Source organism: Patella vulgata, chromosome 9, assembly GCF_932274485.2.
Source record: "Patella vulgata chromosome 9, xgPatVulg1.2, whole genome shotgun sequence".
Taxonomy (NCBI): Eukaryota; Metazoa; Mollusca; class Gastropoda; family Patellidae; genus Patella; species Patella vulgata.
This window is the reverse complement of record NC_065887.2, coordinates 9,564,861-9,589,723: the sequence shown is the minus strand read 5'-3', so window position 1 is coordinate 9,589,723 and position 24,863 is coordinate 9,564,861. Positions and strand designations below refer to the sequence as shown.

The 24,863-nt window shown below is 36.8% G+C and overlaps 1 protein-coding gene and 2 long non-coding RNA genes across 5 annotated transcripts; 2 read left to right on the top strand and 1 right to left on the bottom strand.

The window, feature by feature from the left end:
- The first annotated feature begins 361 nt into the window (after positions 1-361).
- On the top strand, positions 362-5,398 carry LOC126832411 (uncharacterized). The gene is made up of 4 exons (XR_007684699.2): positions 362-740; positions 1,991-2,168; positions 2,542-2,736; positions 4,136-5,398. It is a non-coding gene; the product is annotated as an uncharacterized LOC126832411 (long non-coding RNA).
- On the bottom strand, positions 4,362-8,309 carry LOC126832410 (uncharacterized). Its single transcript, XR_007684698.2, has 4 exons — positions 7,602-8,309; positions 6,352-6,600; positions 5,402-5,675; positions 4,362-4,724 (listed from the first exon to the last, which is right to left on the bottom strand). It is a non-coding gene; the product is annotated as an uncharacterized LOC126832410 (long non-coding RNA).
- Positions 8,310-11,226: 2,917 nt separating this feature from the next.
- LOC126832408 (serum paraoxonase/arylesterase 2) lies at positions 11,227-24,815 on the top strand. 3 transcript variants are annotated; one of them, XR_007684697.2, is made up of 10 exons: positions 11,227-11,304; positions 16,455-16,529; positions 17,317-17,387; positions 17,651-17,706; positions 18,958-19,153; positions 19,562-19,688; positions 22,215-22,415; positions 22,955-23,095; positions 23,408-23,542; positions 24,376-24,514. XR_007684697.2 is itself a non-coding variant. In XM_050563169.2 (10 exons), the coding sequence occupies exons 2-10, from the start codon at positions 16,465-16,467 to the stop codon at positions 24,544-24,546; spliced, it is 1,104 nt and encodes a 367-aa protein (XP_050419126.1). In that variant the 5' UTR covers positions 11,234-11,304; positions 16,455-16,464; the 3' UTR covers positions 24,547-24,815. The 3 variants fall into 3 exon arrangements, 2 of the variants coding, with proteins under 2 accessions (XP_050419126.1, XP_055959294.1); XM_050563169.2 differs by having other exon boundaries at positions 11,234-11,304; positions 23,014-23,095; positions 24,376-24,815; XM_056103319.1 differs by lacking the exons at positions 11,227-11,304; positions 16,455-16,529 and adding an exon at positions 16,554-16,674 and having other exon boundaries at positions 23,014-23,095; positions 24,376-24,815.
- The last annotated feature ends 48 nt before the right edge of the window (positions 24,816-24,863 follow it).

The following is a 24,863-nucleotide window of genomic DNA, read 5'->3' as shown; positions in this document are numbered from 1 at the left end:
TTTGCGTGAATCCGTGCACCTAAATTTCATACGTCACGCTACGCACGCAAACCTATAGTATAAAATAAATTTGTCAAGGTATCATGTTTCCCCCGAGGAAAAAATCTCAAATACTTAATATATGTATTTAATTTCCGCGAATCTGTATGGAGGGGGATCCTCGCCAAAACTCTCAATTTGTGAAAATACATTTGTCGATTTGTCAAAGTACATTTGTTAATTTGTCAAAATACAAAATACATTTGTCGATTTGTCAAAGTACATTTGTTAATTTGTCAAAATGCAAAATACATTTGTCGATTTTTGAAAATGCATTTGTTGATTTGTCATACAACAAAAATACATTTTTTCATGTGTGAAAATACCTGTCTAACCTACAAAGCACAAATTTTGAAATAACACAGCTTAACTTTACAGTTTCAAGATATGTAATTTCAACATTTGTATTTTCAAGATATGTAATTTCAACATTTGTAGTTTCAACATTTGCAGTTTCAACAGTTGTATTAACGACACTTGCATTATCAAGCCTTGCATTAACAAGCCATGCGTTAGCGAACTATGACCATATTTGGGTTGATGACGTTGATCATTAATCCGGAAAACGCCGAGTTTGGTCCTACAATGATGTCTCCCGTCTCAATAAAAATATCTCTTCTTGGGTGGAGTTTTTCAAGGGGAACTACTCCCATTATTTCCGTTCTTCAAACAGCAAATGAAACTAGTTTATAGGCAAATTCGTAAGTAATTCTCTCTGTGAATCAGATTGGTTTATAGGCTAGAGTAATATTTTTTAATTAGTAAATTTAGACAGTTTTAATTTGTAAAATCATATATCAACAGACATATCAATAATACAGGTGAAATTAGTTTTTGTTGTCAAAATTTATATTTGAAGATATTTGCACGAATTCGCGGAATTGGGGTGACACTGTGACTTTGAAACAGACACATAAATAGTAGTAGTTTTAGGCTATAATATTAATAATACCGTAGATCCACACATCTACTTTGACTAATATTTGAATTAAAATATTTTCTTAGATTTTGTTTTTATATGCATTGTGGTCTAGTCTATACTGGCGAGAGTTTTTATCCAGATTTAATGAAACTTTGTATGTAGCCTGTAGGGTATCTTTGTCTTCGTAAAATGAAGTTGGGTTTGATAGGCCTAACATTTGCAAGAGTTACTGCTCGTCTGCTCTTTCTTGTGTGCTCTGTATAGAGACTCCAATCAGTGCATAAAAATGAGATGTTAAAAACTCCATTTCATTCATTTATTATCTAAACTAGATGCCATATTTTTTTTTTATCCAAACATATTAATCAAACTTAGGCCAAAAAAATACCTGTGTTTCCTTTTTCCTCTCCAAAAAAAAATATTTCCTCTCCAAAAAAAAATAGAGTCGGTAGGTAGGGTACTAGGGATTAAGTTGTTTTTTTTTCTGTTTCCCCTGCCCCTTCTTTTTTTTCGCAAATAGTAAGGAAAAATATTCCTGAAATACTCAAGCAAACTGATTTTTATACACCCACATACAAATTACGTGCAGAGTTAAGCCTCTTTTTGGGCAAAGTTCGTCAATTTAGACTTTGTGAGTCGGTAGCTAGGGATTAAGTTGGGGTTTTTTTCCGGTTCCCCTGCGGCCTCTTTTTTTTCGCAAATAGTAAAGAAAAATATTGCTGAAATACTCAACCAAACTGGTTTTTATGCGCCCACATAAAAATTACTTGCAGAGTTATGCCCCTTTTTCGACAAAATTCGTCAATTTAGACTTTGTGAACGCGATAGTCTACAATGTTCATCCGATAGAAATGAAACTTGGCATATCCAAAGATCTCGGATGAGTTCGAATTTGGTGCAATTACTTCGCGTACATTCAATCTATGGCATGTTCAACTTTTGTTTGATTTATTAAAAGTAGTTCTTACTCTCCTGTTTAAATATAAATTTATTGTCAAAGCTATCACTTGTTAATCTTTGCTATTGTAGATTGATTCTTTAGAAGCTCTAAATGTATCAGAGGTTTTTGAGAAAAATGCTGATATATTGGAATCTGCAGGATATAAAAAGATGTTGACATTAGAAAACAAAAAAGAAGCCATGTTAGCGATTCGATGCCATTATGGATTTTATCGTTTTTTGCCACCATTACTGCAGTTCATAGAAGGTAAGTCTGTGTCAATTGGGCCCGACAAATTGGCCTCGCGACAATTTGACCCGCTCAAATAGTCGGGAGCCAATTGTCGCGAGGCCAATTGACGGACCGCCAAGTTAGTCTATGAAAGTATTTGCTGACTTATCTTAATTGTTCTCTTTGTGGAGCTGTGAAATGTAATTGTGTTTTTATGGTGCTTTTTTTTTTTAAACATGAACAAAAATTTAAAACAAACCCAACAAAAACATTTTGAAATTATACAGACTGAAATGGCATATATCCAATATATGCAACTTTTACCCCTCAGCATTAAATTTCAAGGCTGTGATAATAGAAATGATATAAATTAATTTGTACAGATACACATAGATCTTATATTTTTTAGGTCTCAAACTTCATGGTGTTTATAAATTATTAATGCAGTATTCAGCAGAAGCCACCGAATACTTTAGCCGGACAGATGTTAAGGCTTTGGATGTAATTAATTTGTTTCATCCTAGTTTCTCAATTAAACCAGAAGACAAGGAGTTAGAAGAGATAATTGTGTACAATTTTCATCAGTTTTTGAAGAAACTTGAACGTAAGTATAAGTTATTACTTTTAAAGAGTTTAATAACCAGAATTATATAGTCTGGGATTCTGTACAACCTTACACCATCTCTTCTCCTTAATTTCTTGTCATATTTCGGTGGATGCACAACTGTATATTATCAGATGATAGAGGAGATCTTTAGCTTTTTTTAGACTCATCATTGAGTTCCACACTTAATAACATTAGAAGGAAATAATGTATGCTTTAAGTTTTGAAAGGACTTAATGTATGAGTTCGAATTGATTTCTAAACTGAAAAAATTTATAAATCAATTCTAACTCACTTAGAACATGACCTCTACTTTCAACACTAATACCAAATGAAATGAAATAGAGTTTAACGTCCCATTTTTATGCACTGTTTAGGTTAACTAGAGACGGACATTTGCCAAGCGTGTGCAATGAGGGTAACTAACTGAGAGGAGGATGCCTATTACATTTTGTATAGTAAATGTTCGCTGAGGGCAGAACTAGAAGCCAAACAAATTCTATTGATTTCTGATAATTAAATGTGACAATCCTTGTCGACTGCCCGGACGATTTAGCTGCTGTGGGTTCCCTTTTGTGCCAATAGGTTGATTTGTTCCGCTCTTTGCAATTCCTTAAAGGTTCTTTGACACTTCTAAAAATTATTTGTATTTTGACTAAAGTGCACATAATTATATTTTATATAATAGAGAATGTTTAATATATATATAAAAAAAACTTTTTCAACAGAATTTACGATGAATGTAAATTTGTTACTTTTGAGGCGAAATATAAGTGCAATGAGTCTGAATTCAATGAAAAATAATAATTTCTATAATATTCAATACATTGTAATTGCATATGCATGTACTTAATCTTTCCTTAAACTACCCCCCTGAGATGACTAAACATTGGGGTGATTTAGTCAATGATTAAGTACAAGTCAACGTTCGAGAATACCACATTTTATGGTATTCTCGAACAATGATTAACTCATTGATTAGGCTAATCAAAGTTTATAAAAATCTTAGCTTAAAATTTAATCAGCCTTTCAGAATATGGCTGGTCGAAAAGTCAGAGATTAAATCTATGATTAGCACTAATCCAATTTCGAGAATACGGGCCTAAGAGTTTTGGCGAGGATCCCCCTCCGTCAAGGGTCGAAATGTTCATGCACCTGTCGCTGAGATCCATTACCTGTGCATATCGGAAAATAGCTCAAACTAAAGTTTATGCATGTATTAGGAAATTAGTTATGAATATTTTACTGATACATTCTAAAATATAATGAATGCCGGCAGGCGGCAGCCCTTCATAGAAGACTAGTAGCTGCCTTGAAGTTAAACTGCTGTATGGCGTATGTTAACTTTCTTGATGGTCTTTTGTTTCAAATTATTTAACAAGTTTGTATATATTTTTAGGTGGAAAAATCAGTACCCAGTGGTTGGATATGGAAACAGATCTCGAAGATGATGTTCAACTGAATACTGGACATTTTCTTCTGGCAACAACTGGTAGCCCTGCCATATCTCCAAATATAGGAGATGGGCTACTACTATTTGACCATGAAAATTTAAACTGCACTACAGTAAATACATGTGCGCCATCTATTACTATTAACCAAACGAAATATATGAAAGAATACGATTTCCTAGAAAATGCTTTTATTAACATAATTGTATGTGCTTATGGTTTTGGTTTGAATTGAAAATGTATGTAGCATGAACTGGGCCTCTGTTGGTGAAATACCCAATAAAAACCTATTAATTGAAAAAAAGCAGTGTTGATTTCCTAATTCATTTCATGATAATTAGAAATGAAATTTACGGTTGCAAGAAACAAGTCCATTCCCTGATTTTCTGAATCGAATAAAGGATTTATTTGGCACATCAATTCTTCCATCTTTTGATCAGTTAAAGATATAGGAAAATGACCAATAACAACTCTTTCTGGTTCATCATCATATGCCATCAAACCATTTTGTATTGTTCCGTAACTTTGAAAGTCTGCCTATAAAAAAATATTTAAAATCTAATGAACGTCTGTTTGGGATTGAATTTATAGGTTTATTTAAGATATAAGTTTATTTCATATTGTAAACAAGAATTTTAACGAAACTTGCTGTAGTTGTTTATACCAGCATAAGGAAGAAGCCTATCGAAATTCAATGTTTTCCAGAGTTATTGACCTTGATTCACGAAACCTTGTAAACGTGATAGAGACCAGAGTTGCTGTAATTGTTTATAAAAATGGCGAAAATTAGGTCAAGTCACAAAATCATCTGATTCTGACGAAGCAAGCAATTAATTATATATTATTGAGGTCACTGATTATGAATATGCTAGTTTAAAAGTTGTATCTTATCTTTGAAAAGGTTGAAAGTTTCATTTTACTAGTTATTGTGCATGCCCATAAAAACTTCTTCTTTACACGATAGAGATCACAGTTCTCAACGAAAAGTTTTGAAACTTTCTGGGATATAATAACAGTTGTTGGGGTGTATAAGGTTGGAGACTTCTATCTTATCATTAACAGATTAAATCATTTGTTTGCTATGGAAATTAAAATATCCCAAAATCTCACCCTCCAATTTTTGAATATTTTTAGGCATAATCTTAACCACTGTCAAAAAATGAAAGATTATATTAATCTGGATTTCTTGAATAAACATATCAATGAAAATATACCTCAGAAGCAAGATTTTCATTTGGATCCAGGATTTGACCATCTATCCATAACTGTAACGGCGTTTTCTGATTAGCTGTCCTAATAGATCGCCTGATAAAGGCCTCTCTAAATTCGTTCAAGTGTTTTTGAATCCTTGGTATGAAGATATAGTGTAGGGCTTGAATATGTATTTCATCAGTTGGTATAAATATGTTTTCTGCTTCCATGTAGCAAAAAAGGTAGTAGAAAAAACTGATGCATCCCATCCACAAATCTCTCCAAAATCTCTCTATTCTTTGAAATAAAAAAAAAATTAAGTGTGATGATCTATTTCACTGTTAAAATATGAACAGGTTGTTGAAAATGACACCAGAGCAACAAATTGTCAACATTCCTTTCATGAAACCACACAAAGTCACAGAATGAATGTTTTTAGCAAAGTCTAGACAATGGTACATAATTTGATTTTTGAACAAACTACTTTACCTACATTTGATGACGACAAAGACACATTAAAACTCTGGAATCTAGATTACAAACAAAGGGCAGTAACTCTGGTGATTGTTATTGAATCGTATCAAATATTGAACATGACATTCGTTTTCTGAACGCTAATATACGATCACAAGTTTAAAATTCTAATTAGGTGATAAATGTTACATATCCATTGGTTAACGCAAAACTGCACATATCTTTAATATTAATGAAAACCCTTGAATGGCACGAAGACTGCTGATTATCGTTTATAATAGTTGAAACCTCTTAATACTGTAGTCAAGTGGAAGAAGTCTGAAACATGTTCCAAACAATAATACGGGCATTCTGTATGATGCTTCACACTGACTAACTATCAAGATTTTAAACCATTTAAACTTGGCATATTATTGAAAATTATTATTCAAAGGATAATGCGAACAGACAGATGTATAACATAAAATCGAACATATTAATGCAGACGTACTAAATTTACCTCTGATTATGGACACTTCTTCCAGTAATATGGCTGCCTCTTCCAAAACCTCTGGAATTTATCATATATTCTGCAACACGAACGTTCTCGCCCCCTTTATCCGATCTAACTCTCCATGGCAATCCATAATTTTGAACAGCTTCATTAAATGCTTGCATAACAGTTTCTGCTCTATTGTTGTTGCTAATCTTTAAATATGTAGGGAGGCGAGAATAACCGTCTATACCTCCATGAACAACTAAGTGCCAGCTTAAAAGATATGGAAAAAATATACAAATGATCATTACTCAGCTACCACTAATCAAACTGAACTGCGATGAGTTAATGTTAAAGATACAATATATAATATACCGGTAATTGACAAACCGCCATTCCATCGTGTTTCGAAAAATGCAACCCATATAAAATATTATACTAGTCATACAAATACAGTAAGCCTATATATCATAAACCAGTCTGACATTAATGATATTGAATAGCTGGTTTCGAATGGGTGTTAAAAATCCAAATATGGATTTTGGATTAATTATCTTGAGTAAGCGAACTCACTTAACAGGAGTCAGAAATCAACAATGATTACTACAGTACGAAGACTCTTAAATCAATTCTATAAGCTTACATTACAAAACGGTATATCACCTGTAAGCAGGTATGGAGGGGGACACACCTGGCCAAAACCAGTTGGGTCCCGACCCAAAGGGCCTTTCAAAAATTTATGCATGTTAATAGTCAGTTTTAAAGCGAAGATTGCACATTCAGCAATTGAAATGAAATGAAATGGAGATTAACGTCCCATTTTTCTGCACTAATTTATAGGCTAACTAGAGACGGGCATTTGCCAAGCGTGTGCAATGAGGGTAAATTTTGCTAAGGCAGCGGCAACACCCTATTCTCACTACCGATTTTAACTGCCGAGGTGACTTTAACATGCCCTCTCGTAGCTTAGTGAACACAGGCCTCCGTTTTTCATCCTATCCAATGGACTAGAACGCTTTTCCATGTCATTCCCCACCTGACAAGGGGGAACCCAGTCGAGAAAATCCACAAGGTCGACCCGATCTCCGCCAGAATTCGAACCTGGGACCCCCACCATGAACGGCAAGCGTCCTAGCCACTCGGCCACACCAGGCCCCCATCCAGCAATTGAATTTTCAAATATTCACGGCATACAACGCCATGCACTGCTAGTCCCTCTTTGGGCTGATAAATAAGCTTAGTCCGCCCCTGCCTGTAATTGAGTCAATACTAACCTTATCAATTTATGATAGCCGTCTATATGCCACAATGAGTTTGGCGCACGAACAGAATATCTTCTTCGTCTTACTGGATTTAAAGTAAGTCGACGATAGAGAACACCTTCTATATCAACCCTTCTCATCGATTCACGAACCCTGTATTCTTGAATTATATGTCCTTTACTGTGCAGGTGTCAATTACTATTTCATCTAGCTCATCATTGGAAATATGACTATATTTTTCATTTAATGAAATACCATATTCAAGCAATCTTCGACTCATGGTTCTGGGACTAATATTAAATAAATTGGCCATGTCATTCAATTTGAATCCATTAGAAACCAAAAATTCTAGCTGTTCAAATGGAACTAACTTTGATGGTCGTCCAGTATGTCCTGGTGACAATGAATGTCCGAGAGATCCAGTTATAACTTCATTGGCCTGCTTTCGTTCGATTAAATTTGCAGCATTTTGAATATGAAATAAACAAGTTTGTAATCCATTCATCGTTATACTGTCTTCTTCCGTGGAAGGCATGGAACACATTAAATCTGAGACAATACCTGCTACTGTATGTATATCATGTATGATGTCTGAAAGCGATTGAAAATTTTGTGTATCTAACAAATTGCAAATTCCCTCTATTCGGGACTTCACTTCATGAATAAGTTCATTGGCCATGTTGAAGAACGGAAATAATGAGAGTAGTTCCCCTTGAAAAACTCCACCCAAGAAGAGATGTTTTTATTGAGACGGGAGACATCATTGCAGGACCAAACTCGGCGTTTTCCGGATTAATGATCAACGTCATCAACCCAAATATGGTCATAGTTCGCTAACGCATGGCTTGTTAATGCAAGGCTCGATAATGCAAGTGTCGTTAATACAACTGTTGAAACTGCAAATGTTGAAACTACAAATGTTGAAATTACATATCTTGAAAATACAAATGTTGAAATTACATATCTTGAAACTGTAAAGTTAAGCTGTGTTATTTCAAAATTTGTGCTTTGTAGGTTAGACAGGTATTTTCACACATGAAAAAATGTATTTTTGTTGTATGACAAATCAACAAATGCATTTTCACAAATCGACAAATGTATTTTGCATTTTGACAAATTAACAAATGTACTTTGACAAATCGACAAATGTATTTTCACAAATTGAGAGTTTTGGCGAGGATCCCCCTCCATAAATCTGTGCACCTAAATTGAATACTTCACACAAAACTATAGTACAAAATAACCATGTCCACTTATCATGCCTGAACAATGTTTTTTACTCTTATTCTGTTGTGAGTACCAATTGTAAAATGTTTATTTTGTCTTAAACATTGGATATCAGAAGGCCACCTTTTCCCGGTAAGATCACAACAGCAATGTTGATTTAAACCGACAAATAAATCGTGTTTTCAATGTTGAAGATTTTGGATGATATTGAGTTAGGGACTTAGCTACTTTAAAAATACATTCCCGTGTACAAACTGGGTGATTTGTTGATATATTTGGACTAAAAACATATTCTAACTAATTAATCAATCAAAAATTTGCTTCACATCCCCCTCAAAACACTATTCTAGTCGGGAACACTATACGCTATAAAAATCTATTTTAAGAGTCCATATTTGGCACGTGACTTGACCGTTACGGAAACGATACAATGTGAGGGAGAATTTGTTGCAAAACAGCAAAAAACAAAACGTCAGTACGTATTCAAAATCAGAGAGGCACTTTAATCACATCATTCTAGAAAACGACTTACTAAATGGATCAAGACATTTTTTTGCGAACAAGGGGGTTAACACATTAGTGATTAATTCATCACAATTCCAAGACATTACGAGAAGGTTTAGAGTCTGTACACATTTTTGAGAACATTTCCTGGGTTCAATTTCCCAGGTAAAGTTGGAGATGTGGTCACAAATATACAATAAAAAAAATTTGGCAAGTTTTATGCAATGCGTCTATTCAGAGTAACATAATAGTCTGACGTTTCTTTTGCTGCTTAGTTACAAAATGGAAAATTCGGACAAGATATAGTTTCGATTGTCAACTACCATTGTTATAGTAATAAACAGTCTCGATTATCCATTTTAACGTTAAATTATTAAACGAGTGTTCTAATCAATTCAATATCGCGACGACCCGATAATTTAGAGGGTTAATTAAATGCTTGGCATGTGCATTAATGCCTAATTAATTATTTATATTATATTCGAAACTAAAAATAAAAAAAGAAATCTCCAATATGCCGATTAAGTTCTTACATAATTCATGGGATCTGAAAACAATTTGAAGCTTATAAATTAATCTCTCTTCTTATATGGTGGCTGTTAGCGGCCATTCAAATGAATCTAAATCGTCGCCTTGTGAAGAAGGCGACAAATCGACAAGTCGACTAAATCAACCCACCAACACGCCAAAATAACCCGACGATCGTCGCCTTCATTTCGTCGACTTGTCGGGTCAATTCTGTCGACTTGTCGCCTTCGACTTATTCACAAACCGACAAGTCGACAAAATACAATTATTTCGACTTGTCGTGCGGCGACTTGTCGCCTCGGAAGTCAAACTCGAGCTTGCGCATTTGCTGATTGGATAACTTGCATGCGCACAGATTAACTTCCGAGTCGACAAGTCGCCGCACGACAAGTCGAAATAATTGTATTTTGTCGACTTGTCGACTTGTGAATAAGTTGACGCGACAAGTCAATATTGATATTACTATAGACTGTAGGAGATACTATACGAACATTCATCAGAACAGTTGGCCACAGATCACCAATGATTTCCCCATTGACTTTAATGATAATTCTCGTCTCTCAGACCGGCTCTAACAATTACCAAGTCTTCGCTGTGTGGAACGCTTTCTACCACAGATGGAGCAACATGTGGCAACCTCCTGCCCAAAAGCACGTTGAAGTTCATCATGAAAAACTTGAGACACACAGGATATATCAAATGTGAGCAGCTAAAGCTCAAATTCAATATTTTCCACGATAGTCCTAATTAAAACACGAATGAATATTGATGTTGTTATCTTGACGTGAAAATATGGGATCCTAATTTTTATAATACGAGTCGTGTATTCTATGGTATCGGGCTCCATGTGTAATGAAGAAAGAAACGATATCCTACAAGACTGCGTGAAAGTAAAGGGGAAACCTGCCTACTCCCTCCCTCCCCAGTACCGACGATCGTTCCAACTCGTTGGCCTATGCAGATCACTTCTGTTCTAGACCCTCCAATTCATCCCTCATTTCTAAAAGCTAGTGCTGGAACGAACCCAAACATAAACGCAACAAATTTAATTGAAGTCAGCTAGGTTGTAAAAAATATATGTGTCTGGTTCCTCTCTGGTTTGTTCTGAACCTCAAGGGATATCAAGTAGATATTATGTCCTGTAGACGACATCGAGTCCTACACAGTAGACTAGATATTATGTCCTATAGGAGGAGATATTATGCTCTGTAGGAGTAGATATTTTGTCCTGTAGGAGATATCAAGTCCCACGAAACAGACAATAGAGACTAATAAGGAGATTTTAAGTCCAACGTAGTAGATTTATTGGTATAATTTCTTTTTATATCTTGGCACTAATAGGCTTCCATAATTTAACCCCTGTTCCGCTTCGTTTGCCACTGTAGTGAAATATTACGTAACCGACGAGAAAGAAGGATTATAATTTGAAGGTTAAACGGGATTAACCTTGTTGACGGTAAGACTATGTTATAGTGCACAGATATATCTAAACAACATAGTTATACTGGCTTACTAATTTCATATATAGTCTATATATCAACGCACGGGTGTAACAAAACCTGGATAAATAATCTATATAGGCTATCGATGATTGTCGGCTTGAATGGATAACAATTTGGGTTAAACATTCGACGGTCAAATATGCAGAATGTGTGCACCAGTTGCATTACCTTATTGCACGAGCACTCAACACGGGTTAGAGTTTGGGTACGGTTTATCCGTAGCGAGTCTGTAATAGCCCCTCTTCAGCCAACCTAGACAAACACAAAATTTATTTATTCTTATGAGTTATGGTGGTGCAAATCACCAATTCTCTTGTGTGTGCCGTTGTCAAACTTCTGCCTTTCAATTCGGAGGGCAAGTTGGTGTTCACTGTATCAAATGTTTAGTTGTCCTATAGCTATAGGCCCTACAATGGTTTATATACACGTGGCTTGTTATAATATTCATGATATACAATACTCCTATTCAAAAAGACGGGATTAATGATATCGTGTTAAAGGAGCTAAATCGCTGATATTTGAGACCTAGAAATTGACAAAAATTGGTCGCAACGCATATGATAATGTAATATGAATGTATATAAAACTGATTTATATTCAATCGTTTCGGTTTTTACTGTAATTTATAATCAGTTATGTTCGGCGAAATACGCCAGAAGTCTCATGTGAATCGCAATCTTTAGCGTCTGGTTTTTCCAGTCTACACCGATGGTATTTATTGCGCATGCTCTCCAGATAAGAATATAGCGTCACCATTTGACATGACTTGTGGAATATGTCTAGCCCTGTTCTTTGGGTCCCTTGTTCCAAATGGTGCTGAAACGCATCATGGTACACGATTCGTGTACAAATGGTAAAATGTTTATTTTGTCTTGAATATTGGATATCAGAAGCCCACCTTTTCCCTGTAAGATTACAACATCAATGTTGATTTGAATTGACAAATAATTCGTGTTTTTAATGTCGAAAGTTTTTGATGATATTGAGTTAGAGACTTAGCTACTTTAAACTGTATTATGTCGTGTCTAGCCGACGATATATACTTTTCAAAAAAAAAGTAGGAAACAATGAAATGCAAATACTTATGCAGGTTGTGATATGCTTTGAGAGTATGTTCACAGATGAAGAACTTATCGCCCCAACAGAACCACTGAGCTGCACATGCGACACGCAATAGCGCCATACACGTTGTAGGGGTTCATTTTCAAATTTGACACTTAAAGGAAGGGTTGATGAAAACTCCCGCTCGCTGGTTTATCCTATCCATGTTTGCTTTCCTGTCGGTTCTTGCACAAGATGTATTGTCAACCGACAACACTGCAAGAATTGGCCGTGGCACTGCAAGAGGAGTGGGTCAGATTGCCCCCAAATCGTGATTGGACGGTTGATTAGGAGCATACCATGACGAATTGCTGAATGTCTGAGGATTGGTGGAGCAATTACTCATTATTAAGACAAAAATCAAAACGTCCATTTTCACTTTTGACGAGTGAAATGGGGCCGTCAGATAAGTCGCCCATATGAACTGTTTATGTTCATGTGTGGGCAATTGGCCTGTTATTAACATACACTGGTTGCCTCTAGTAAAAAAACCCCAGCAGTGCATTTCGCAGTTATGTATTGTTTCTGGATATCCCCTACTTTTTTTGAAGAGTATAAAATGAAATGAGGTAATGAGGACGCACTACTCTTATTTCAAACTATCAAGGCTTGTTTTAGTTGCACGCCAAGGCATACACTGGACCTCTAGTCCCATCCGAATGACTAGACACTGTCCGCTCTCAGACCCCCCGTCACCCCGTCCTGCACCAAATCGGCAAATACCGAGCCTGTCAGCGCCCGACTCACTATAAGTTTTGATTAGCCTGAATCCAAGAATATTATCACAACTGTAAAGCTGCATTACTTTGGTCTACGGTAAATAAACGATAAAAATTAACATGTGCACCAACACAAGCTGGTTTCAAAATTGATTTAATAAAATTTTTCCATTTTAAAGAACCTTTTCGCTCATGTATGTTATGGGTAGACTCCAATTTCAGTGTAAATAAAACTAGTCAGTTATTTACACAGTGTCAATGACTTTTTGATCATGTGTTCATAAATTTTGCTACACATTGCTTGGTGACCGCGCTTATTGTCAACATGCTCACCCCTGATTTAACATTGGTTTTTCTGGACGTATTATGTGTGTGTGTGTGTGTGTGCCACGCCCATTTCTTGTATTAGTTTCTTTGTTGTCTACAGGCCGCATTTCTTATCGTATCATCTTGAAACTTTGCATACTTATTCTTTGTACCCTAAGGAACATCCCTATCGTTTGGGATGTATGTCCAACCCCCAGGGATAGTGCCACGCCCATTTTCTCTTTGTGTCGCCTACAGCCCACAATTCTTAATCAATCCTCTTGAAAGCTTTTTTATACTTATTCCTTATACCCTAAGGCTGACCTCTATTTTGGTACATGCCCGAACCCCTGAGACAGAGCCACGCCCAATGTTTGTGTGTCTTGTGTTTCACCTACAGGACGGAATTGTAAACATATCCTTTTGAAACTTTGCATACCTATACCTTGTACCCTAAGGATGACCCCTATTGTTTTTGGGTGATTGCCTACAACCACGATTTTTAATGGATCGTCTTTGAAGTTGGGATATGTATTCCTTATAGCCTAAGGACGACAACTACATATCCCGGCCCCCATGGGTAGAGCCACGCCCAATTTTTGTGTTTGTCGTTTACAGGCCGCAATTCTGAATGTATCAGCTTGGTACTTAGCATATGTATTCCTTGTAGCCTAAGGGCATCAATTATTGATTTACAGGCCGCATGAATGAATCAGCTTAGTACTTGGCATATGTATTCCTTATAGCCTAAGGGCGTCAACTATTGATTTTGGTGAATGCTTCGACCGCCAGGGGCAGAGCCACACCCACTTTGTTTTTACCTTTAGAGCCCGAAAGTCACAATTCTGAATGGATTATCTTGGTGTACTTATTCCTTATACTCTAAGGACGGCAACTATTGATGTTGATGCACGACCCCCCCCCCAAACCCCCTGTGCCCCCACCCCCTGCCATTTCGGCGGTGCTATACCCACTTTTTGTTGATATTTTGTCTGTAAATGATATACAGGTTGCAATTATTAACGAAACATCTCCCGATCAAATTAAACGTAACACACTAAAGCAAAGATATGCTAAACAATACATCTTGTGCAAGAACCGACAGGAAAGCAAACATGGATAGGATAAACCAGCGAGCGGGAGTTTTCATCAACCCTTCCTTTAAGTATTTACCGATAAAAACTAAGAAAAAAGTGGGTATGGTACCACAACACATTGGGGCTGGACACGTACCAAAAAAAATAGTTGCTATCCTATAAGTATAAGGAATAAAGATGTCAAGTTATAAGATAATCCACTTAGAATTCCAGCCTGTAGAGAAAAAACACAAAAATTGGGAGTGACTCTGCCCCTCGGGGTGGACATGGACCAATATATATAGATACAACCCTATGCTGGATCATTCCAAATTGGATCCAAATCTGTTTTTGTGTTTTTTCTCTACAGGCTGGAATTCTAAGTGGATTATCTTATAACTTGACATCTTTATTCCTTATACTTATAGGATAGCAACTATTTATTTTGGTACGTGTCCAGCCCCAATGTGTTGTGGTACCATACCCACTTTTTTCTTAGTTTTTATCGGTAAATACTCTACAGGTTGCAATAATTAACAGATTCTTTTGTTCAAATTGAGGATATCAATCATTTCAATAACAGGCTTGTACCTATTTATATTGTTCCATATCCACCCCCAGGGGCAGAGCCACGCCCAAATGTTGTATTTATCGTCTACAGACTTCAATTCTGATTGGATCATCTTGGATCTTTGCATATTTATTCCTTATACCGTAAAGACAGCAACTAATTATTTCCGTGCATGCACCGACCCCCTGGGGCGACCCCCTGGGGCAGTTTCACATCCACTATTTTGTTAATGTTTTAAAAATTTGGCAAAACAAACCCAACGCCTAGCCTTCTTTGCCTCTTGTCATATTACAGCTATTTCATTCTTTTCATTTTAAAAAGTACCATATCAATCAAAGCAGGAATGTGGACGTATATTGCAGCGTTAGCGATGCTCTCGTTTTAGAAATATCCTTGGCTTGGCTCGATTTCTAATAAAAAAAAGTCGTTAAATCAATCAAGCGTCTTGCTTCTTGCGTGTCTATAAGGGGTAACCCACCGCACAAACTGTCTGGCAGTAGTCATTCATGATTCCTGTAGTGGTACTGAACAACTCCAAAGCTGTTTTAGGGGGTACAGATTTCAGCTAATCTAGCCTAGCTGTGGACTGGAAATTAGATAACTCTTGTCAGGGATACTCTACCACTACAAATGTCTGACAATTACATAGCTCTGTCAGGGGTAACCCACCACTAGAAATGTCTGTTAGAGTGTTTTTGTAACACCTGAAGATGTACGGTACACTCCTGTACGATTTTCATGTGGTACACTTTTGAGCTAATCTAGCCTAGTTGGGGTGCATGGCATTTTGGGCGTGGAATACCACACCCACCACCGGAATCCCGACAGACTTACATTCTGATGATACCAGCTATACATGCATTGATAACATATAGGAAAAAATTGGTACACTTTTCAGCTAGGTTGGCCCCCCTGGGCTCCCGGTCTAATAACAGTATATTGGGCTAATTTGTGTACTCCCGAAAAAAACCCAACAAACTAATGGGGGCAAATTTAAGAAGGTCGGTTAACTGTTAGCAGATAATCGATTCGTCAACTTTGTTATAAATATTTTTTTTTACTTTTACTTTGCATTTCACAAATCTGTGAGGGCAGTCCCCTCTTGGCGCGTACAACAATGTCTTCGATTACCCCACATTATGCAATATTTGTGTGTGTGTGTGCGTGTATTTCGTCTTGTTCCGCTCCCATGAAACTATAACGCTTTAATTTTAAGACTGTCGCCTGGAAGCAAGCTGTATGCTGGTACCTAGTCCTTACATCCGAATTAATTTTGCTTCAAAGTAGGATTACTGAAGACAAAATATCCTATGTAATCTCTTACATTTCAGATTTCTAAAAATGTTGGTGAAGTTAGTTGTTGGGTCTCTGTTTCTATATGTGATACACATGGTGCTCACAACGGTGTAAGTATAATCAGGACCGGATTAAGTTTGAGTTAGACGCTTGACTGAAAATGTCACTAAGGTCCTAGCATCAACAGTGAGAAAAAGAGAGAGGGACATATTATGGCCATTGTCTGCCAAACTCACATAAATGTATGCCAGTATGGTAAGTAGATAGAATTAATTTGGGATTCCTTTTAATATTGGGAATCTTGACTGGAGCCCGCACAGCACTTCCCGTGATCCAGCCGTGAGTATAATTGATCCGATATGGTGTCATAAAACCAAATCCCAGTGAATGAACTGTACAATATAAATATTGTTGCTATTTTGACGACCCATATATACATACAGTGTGCTATGGGGAACAGTTTGCCCGGACAGCGACAATAAGCCCTACTTTTATTTCGGCTCCCAACCTTTGAATGTTCATTTCCGTCATTATGTAAACGGAACATGATTTATCATTCCATCCGAATGACTAGACGCTGTTCCTTGTCATCCCCTTCCTTGCACTGCTGAAACCACGTCGAAACATCGCAAGGGACATTCTCAGTCAACACCGGTAGTGAACCCGACAATTCCTGGTTATCGAGACAGCGTCTTACTCACTCAGATGTCCGTCCAATATTCACGATGGCGACAACCACATATATCTCAGAACCATTTGGCACATTCTGCAATATAAAATAAATTTGAAACACGAGTATCGATGATTTCTATTCCCACCGAGATTCAGAGATTGTACCATCAGATGATGTAGTCTAATACAAGTTTCTGTCTACCATACCTTTTATTTTGTTTTCAGGTATTATATGGGTTTTCATTTACACTATAATGAACATTATCCGGGCAAGTGCGAGAATATCGATGGAATAGGTGAGATTGAATAAAACAGAGTGCTTAAAACCGTTTACAGTTGTTTAAATGTTTATATTGTCGATATCTAGCATAAATTGTTAAAGCAAATAACTTCACACAATTACGTTACAAATCATGATCTGATTCTAAACATGTTTCTATGGAGATGTTTTAAGGCTCAGTTTGAGCTCTGCAGTCAACAAGCCCGTTGATACTTGATGGGTGGGAGGTAGAGTCAATGACACAGTACAAGGATCGTATTTTCTTCTTTATGATTTCAGGTCTTGGTTCAGAAGATTTTCATACATTTACAGATGGATTGACTTTCATAACATCAGTAAGTAAAAATGAAATGAGATTTAACGTTCTACATTTCTGCCTTAAACGGGGGTGAGAGAAATTTCGACTTGTATCTGTTGTTGGATCTTGATGGGCAGACAATGGTATATAGCCAGACCCTACGTTCTGCACCAATAGTATACACACCAGGTCCAGTACCCTTCACCAATGGTATACATCTAGGTCCGGAGTTCTGCATTAATGGTTTACGCGCTAGGCCCAGCTCCCTACACCAATGGTATACATCCACGTCCGGCGTTCTGCACCAATGGTTTAAACACCAGCTCCAGCATCCTGCAACAATGGTTTACACGCCAGGCCCTACAGCATGCACCAATGGTATACACGCAAGGTATAGCGTCCTGCATCCATAGTTTACACGCCAGGTCCAACGTCCTACACCAATAGCATACACACCATCTCCAGTACCCTGCACCAATGATATACACGTCAGGTCTAACGCCCTGCACTAATAGTATGCGTGCCAGGTCCTATGTTCGGCACCAATGACAAAAGGAGATCGGGATGGAAAACACTAGGAAATGTTCTGGAGCTCAAATAAAGTGAGGATTAGTGAGGGGTGATAGTATTTCTACAAGCTGTCGATCATTTATAAAAATGTTGGGGGGGGGGGAATTAATAGGACAAGTCAGCAAACAACCGTTGATGGAATGATTGAACATGTTATTCGTAAACAGTTTTATTTCATTAGCAGGGGTTTACTATACAAAATTGCTTTTTGTTTGGCTATGTTATGTACTATTTTAATTGCAGGGGTTTGCTACACAGAATCAATCGTACCTCGGGATTTTCCGGCGAGGTTCCCCCTATGTCAGTGGTGCAGGATAGTGGGCAACGTATAGTCGTTGGGATCTGACAAAAAAAACGAGGTCCTGTGCACACATTAGCGTGCACGTAAAAGAATCCTTGGCAGTTGGAATTCCATATACGATTAGGCTGTAGTAACGCTGTCAGGGCATAATTTCCCGCATAACACACTGTATGGCCCATGTCCGTCTTCATTAGCCCAATAGGAGCGGTACAGTAGGACGTTAAACCCCATTTCATTTCATTTTATTTCATTTTATTTCATTTCATTTTCTTATTACGAAATGGTGATTTATGGAAAAAAATGGAGGTGAAATGATTTGATGTGTTTTTCGTAGACGGTTATTTTATTTTATTTGCAGGGGTTTTCTATACAAAATGTGATTTTATTTGACTATTTTAAATACCGTTTTAATTAAAGGGACATGCTGTACAGAATGAATCAATACATAAACGAGAATATATGGTTAAACATAATATTGTTGGTAGAATATATTTATTTGATTTCAACAAGAATAAAGCGAAAGTAGAAGAACTGTCTATAGTAGGAAGTAATGGTGGCTTTAATGTAAAATTATTCCACCCTCATGGTATCAGTGGTTGGCTGAATAAATCAGGTATATTTGAGTGATACTGGGTGTTCTAGTCCTTGTATTAATATTACAAGATGACCCATAACTATATTTTAATAAGCTCACTTATTCCGAATTTACTGATGGAGACGCATTTTGGCATGCTTGGAACAATTGCGTTTTCATTGATTAAAAAGGGTCGATACAATATAAAAGACGGACTATAAAGCGAAATAAATCGTTGGTAACGTGGAATGCTTGTTGTGACAGAGACCATCAGCTAAAAACTGTGTATATTTTCCTTGTAAATATCGTAAATAACATTATTTCAAAATATGGAAGCAAAACTTAAAAGATAACAAAATGTCTACTGAAATTTGCCTCTGAAAAATTTTCGGATGAGAGATAGCCTTCTAGAATATTGGTCGGGCGCTTTATTATTTTATTTTACAGGCAAGAAGGTATTATTTGTGGTGAACCATGAAGAACAAGGAGTTGATTATATAGAAAAGTTCGAATTTATTCCTGAAAATAAACAGCTGAAACATGTTAAACGATATCGTGATAATACGATGTTAATGTAAGTTATATTAACATGTTAAACGATATCGTGATCAAACAATGTTACTGTAAGTTATATACTCTTCAACAAATGTACGGATGTTTATATTAGAGGTAACCAGTGTATGTTAATAACAGGCCAATTGCCTGCACATGAACATAAACAGTTCATATAGGGGGGGGGAGGCTTATCTGACGGCCCCATTTCACTCGCAAAGAGATACACTGTCAAACGTGAAAATAGACATTCAGCAATTCATCGTGGCATGCTCTTAATCAACCGTCCAATCACGATTTGGGACAATCTGACCCACTCCTCTTGCCGTGTTGTCGGATGACGTTGGCGTCTTCCGGTCATGTCCAGACATGGTCTATAGGGGAAAGGCCAGTACTCGTGGCTGATCAAGGCATATTGAAAATAAGTTGACGCCGAAACAATATGCAAGTCCGTTCTGCCAGTCATGGTGATTCATCCCCACACCTTAACAGACGCACGCCCGAATCTGTCATGCTGTCTGACGTTAACGTTAGCAAGACGCTCATTTACACGCCTCCAAACGCGAGCACGCCTATCGGTGAAATCCAGAGTAAATCTGGACTCATCCGAGAACATTACACGCGCCCATCAACGATTACCCCAATTTCAACGCTGCCTACACAATCGACGCCTGTTTGCCATGTTTTTGCGAGTTAATGGAGGCACAACACGCGGTCGTCGCACATGCAAATTGGCTGCATGTAGCCGATTTGTAACCGTTTGAGGGGTAACTCGAATTCCTGGAACTTGGCACAAGTTTACAGAAAGCTGATTGGCCGTTTGTCCTCGATTTCGCAGGACCTGTGTATGAATGTATCGATCTTGTGTAGTGGCTCTAGGACGACCTGAACGAGGTCTATCATCAACATTGTGTGTTTGTTGGTACCGGTTCCACAGTCTGCTGATCACAGACTGTGACACATTAAGCATGTTGGCTACTGCTCGCTGTGTAGAACCCATTTAAAGCATGCCAATAGCACGCAGACTTTCATCATGTTGAAGACGTCTCATTGCAAATTAAACGTAACACACTAAAGCAAAGATACGCTAAACAGTAAATCTTATGCAAGAACCGACAGGAAAGCAAACATGGGTAGGATAAACCAGCACGCGGCAGTTTTCATCAACCCTTCCTTGAAGTGTCAAATTTGACAATGAACAACACCCACGTGTATGGCGCTAGTGCGTGTCGCACGTGCAGCTCAGTGGTTCTGTTGGGGCTATAAGTTCTTCATCTGTGAACACACTCTCAAAGCATGTCAAGTGTCCATGACTATTTATCATATCACAACCTGCATAGGTATTTTCATTTCAATATCCCCTACTTTTTTTAAGAGTAATACAATTTGTGTAATCAGTCATTTCATGTAATAACTAAACGAATCAGTCATTACATTAAATGCCTGTGAGCGTCAGGCAATACGTGCAATGACTAAAAATTCCACTCAATAAACGAAATGACCAAAAATCATGGTCGGGGATTACGCGAAATGACTGAAGTTCTGTTAAACCTACAAAAATTCACTGTAAAACATTTATTGACGTCAAATCAAAAGTTAAATCATACATTACAGAAAAATATGCATATAGTTGTCTTTCATCACGAAAGTCTTACTATCAAATCACATTTGTTTTTCAAAATTTCGGACTGGTTCATCTCTAAAGTCACTAGTTTTTGCATTTCAATATCCCCTACTTTTTTGGGGAAGAGTATATATTAAACATATCCGTATGAGGGTCGCTGGTGTCACGTGGTCTATACACACCTTGTGATTGGTTAATAGCTTGATTATAGATGAAACGTTAACCTCAAAATTGAACAATATCAAACAATTTTAAAGTTATTCAAGTTTGTTTGGAAAACATTTATGCAAATTAAATGTATCATGTTTAAACAGATATGTATAATATATTTGGACTAAAACATTTTTAATCTATCAACAATTTGATTCAATTTCCTCTCAAAACTTTGTTATCGCGGGAAGATGCTTCAAGCTGTAAATAAACTGCTGTTAGACGCCATGGTTATCAGCTAACTTCATTGAGGGCGGGTCCATTTTTCAGAACGTATTTTTCATTACTTACTGTTCATTTATCATACATATTAAAGCCTAAGTAAATTTTTTTGCCGCCGTTTAATTGCAGAGTCTTTTGTACGTTGACACCCCAGAATGTTCCCAGAGCGCTTAACCATTTGATCAAGACATAGCAACCACCCACTCAGTTAAGCTAGCACACAATAAGCTGGCAGACAACAGTCGAGTTGATAGTTTGTGATACCCTGACATTTTTGCCGAGGCTTGCCCAAAGGGTGTTTTCGGGTAATCCAGTATTTTGCTAGTAAGATTGGGTGTCTATACTTTCTATATACATGTACTTTTATTGGCAATATAAGCCACCCGATAAATACTTTCGGGATAATGTATCTTTAAAACTGTTTTTATTCATTGGGTTTCTACGATGATTCCGTTGGCGTTTTAAAACTCCAATAAATATGATTTTTTGTAGTGTTAATGATGTTCAAGCTACAAGCGAAGATAGCTTCTATTTTACCAACACCGGAACATGTCTTGAACAGTTTTGGATTATTGTACAGCTGCTTGGTCGATTTGCATGGAATACTGTGGTATATTGTGATGGCAGTAACTATAAGATAGTTTTAGATGATATGTTTGTAACCAATGGTATAGCAATGTCTAACGATGGAAGGTAAGAATTGGATGGTATCAGATTTAACTTTAAAATAATGTTAGATATTGTGCATTCCCTTGGGTAAGTTTTACATTGCGGAAGTGTAATTTTGTCTTGGCACCGCCTATTCGTCTCCGTGCCAAAACAATAGATCTAACGAGCGAGAACCTTGGTTGTAGATTCTGTCAAAGCAGGGATTCCACCAAACGAAATATAGATCTGTATTGTAATCAGATTGGGATGCGAACTCGGAACACATTCCTGAAACCACACGACAAGGAGTATATAGTGGGTTTCTCCAGGTCTACCGGTTTCCTCGCCACTGTTAATGACCCATACGCCGCGCAATCGAATTATTGAAATAAAATTGATCCATACGTTAGCCCTAAAATAACCTACTTTGTTTAGAGTGGACGTTAAACCCCATTCTCTCCCTGTCCACTAAAGTCACAGAACTACTATGCTATTTCAGGGCTAATGAACGGTATTGTTTATAAGCTTCTCGAGTTACCCCCCCACTCAACTGAATAAGGGAATGAATATATATGTCTTTTTAGTTTTTAGTACAATTTAATCAGAAGTTATAGCGAAAGCAAATTATGAGTTGTCTTTATAGAAATGTGTATATTGCCAATATGGGGAACCAGGAAATAGTTGTAGCAGAAAGAAAACCAAACAATGATCTGGTTAGAAAACAGGTAAAGACTTTCATCATACACCCACATGTTAAAGTAGCTAAGTTTCTAACTCAGTATCATCCAAAGTCTTCCACATTGAAAAAAAAACCCGAATTATTTGTCAAATTAAATCAACATTGGTGTTGTGATCTTACCGAGAAAAGACGGTCTTCTGATATAACCAACAAAATAACCATTTTACCATTTCTACTCGAATCGTGCACTATGATGCTTTTCGGCGCTATTTCGGATAAATTGCTGTCAATGGCTATATTTTTTCGAGATAAAGCTGTCGTGTGGGCGTATTTCCATGGTGTTTTGGCTATATTTCAGGTTTACTCAGTTTATACATATCCAGATAATATTATAGTAGATATGAAAACAGACAATCTGTATATTGGTGCACATCCTATAGCATATAAATTATTTCTAACAATAGATGATCCTGTCAACCACTCACCTTCTCAGGTAAAACACAATATAATGTATTGATTAAGACTACGTGTGGTCTTGCTCCAGATTCAAGGGGTAACTTAAATTGATAGCAAATACAAAGCAGCTCAATAAACGTATTAAAGCAGACCTATGGGTCTACATTATCATGGGACTCATATGATTCTGTGGGCTATTTATTAGTTAAAGGTCGTTAGTATTTGTCTCCGATAGTTGTCGAGACGTCAGGCTATATGTGTATCATGTTCAATAGAGGGCTTTATCTCGCTTTAACCCCTTACATCTTATCAAGCCCTTCGCGTAATACCCAGCATATTTCGGCACTAATTTCGATTGGGTACAAGCGGTGCTTGAGAGCCTATCAGATTCCTTGATCATCGCGAATAACAAGTCTTGCGCTTTCCAAGTAAAATGTCCACCTGTGATAAACGAGTTGCAAAGTTCAAGCTTCGTTCAATGTCAAGGTTTCCGTGGAGGACGCTATGTTTGTGTCACAACCTCTGATTGGACGCTGCTGTTCCCTTGTCTTCGGTAAAAGTAGATAAGGTAGCCATCAATTCGGGAATTTCTGACTACTCTTGAAACGGCCGTTGCTTCAGGTACATGTATGTGTATACACCAATGATTGTTTTCCATATAAACTGTGTTGTGTGTTTTTTTATGTGCCCAATCACTAAATTCCACAGATTAGTTCTGGTCGTAAAGTAATACAACCATTAGTCATGATTTTAGTCTTAGAGAGTGTTATTTATCGACGATAGAATAATACAATTTATCAATCTTTTCGCTTGTTTATATAATGTTGGTTTTGATGTTTAATATTACGGTTGTATGTATATATTTTGTAGGTTTTGATGTTATATGTTAAAAATGGAAACATAACGAAGACAAGAGAATTATTTTATGATGATGGAGAATTAATAACAGGGTCTTCAGTAGCCATTGTTTTTAATTCTAAATTACTCATAGGTTCCGTTTTAGATAAAACCTTTTTCTGTGATGTTAGTGTACCTTTGTAATATTTCGTGTTAGAATAACGGTGTACTGCACATAATATTTTCAATAATGCCCCCCTCCCCACAAAAAAAAGTAGTATAGAAAAAAACATGCGTAAGGTGTGACGTTATCAGGGGAAATGTCAGCAAGTGTTAATAAACAAACTAAGGCTTAAACTAGTAAATTAATCTCTCTTAAGACATTATTTACAAGTATATAAGTACATTGTTTAAAAACCTAATTATGAATTATGTAAAGAAATAAATAACAATGAAAAAAAAAATAAAATAAATGTATTGTTTACAATCATAATTATAAAAAGTTTAAATTATAAAGTAAA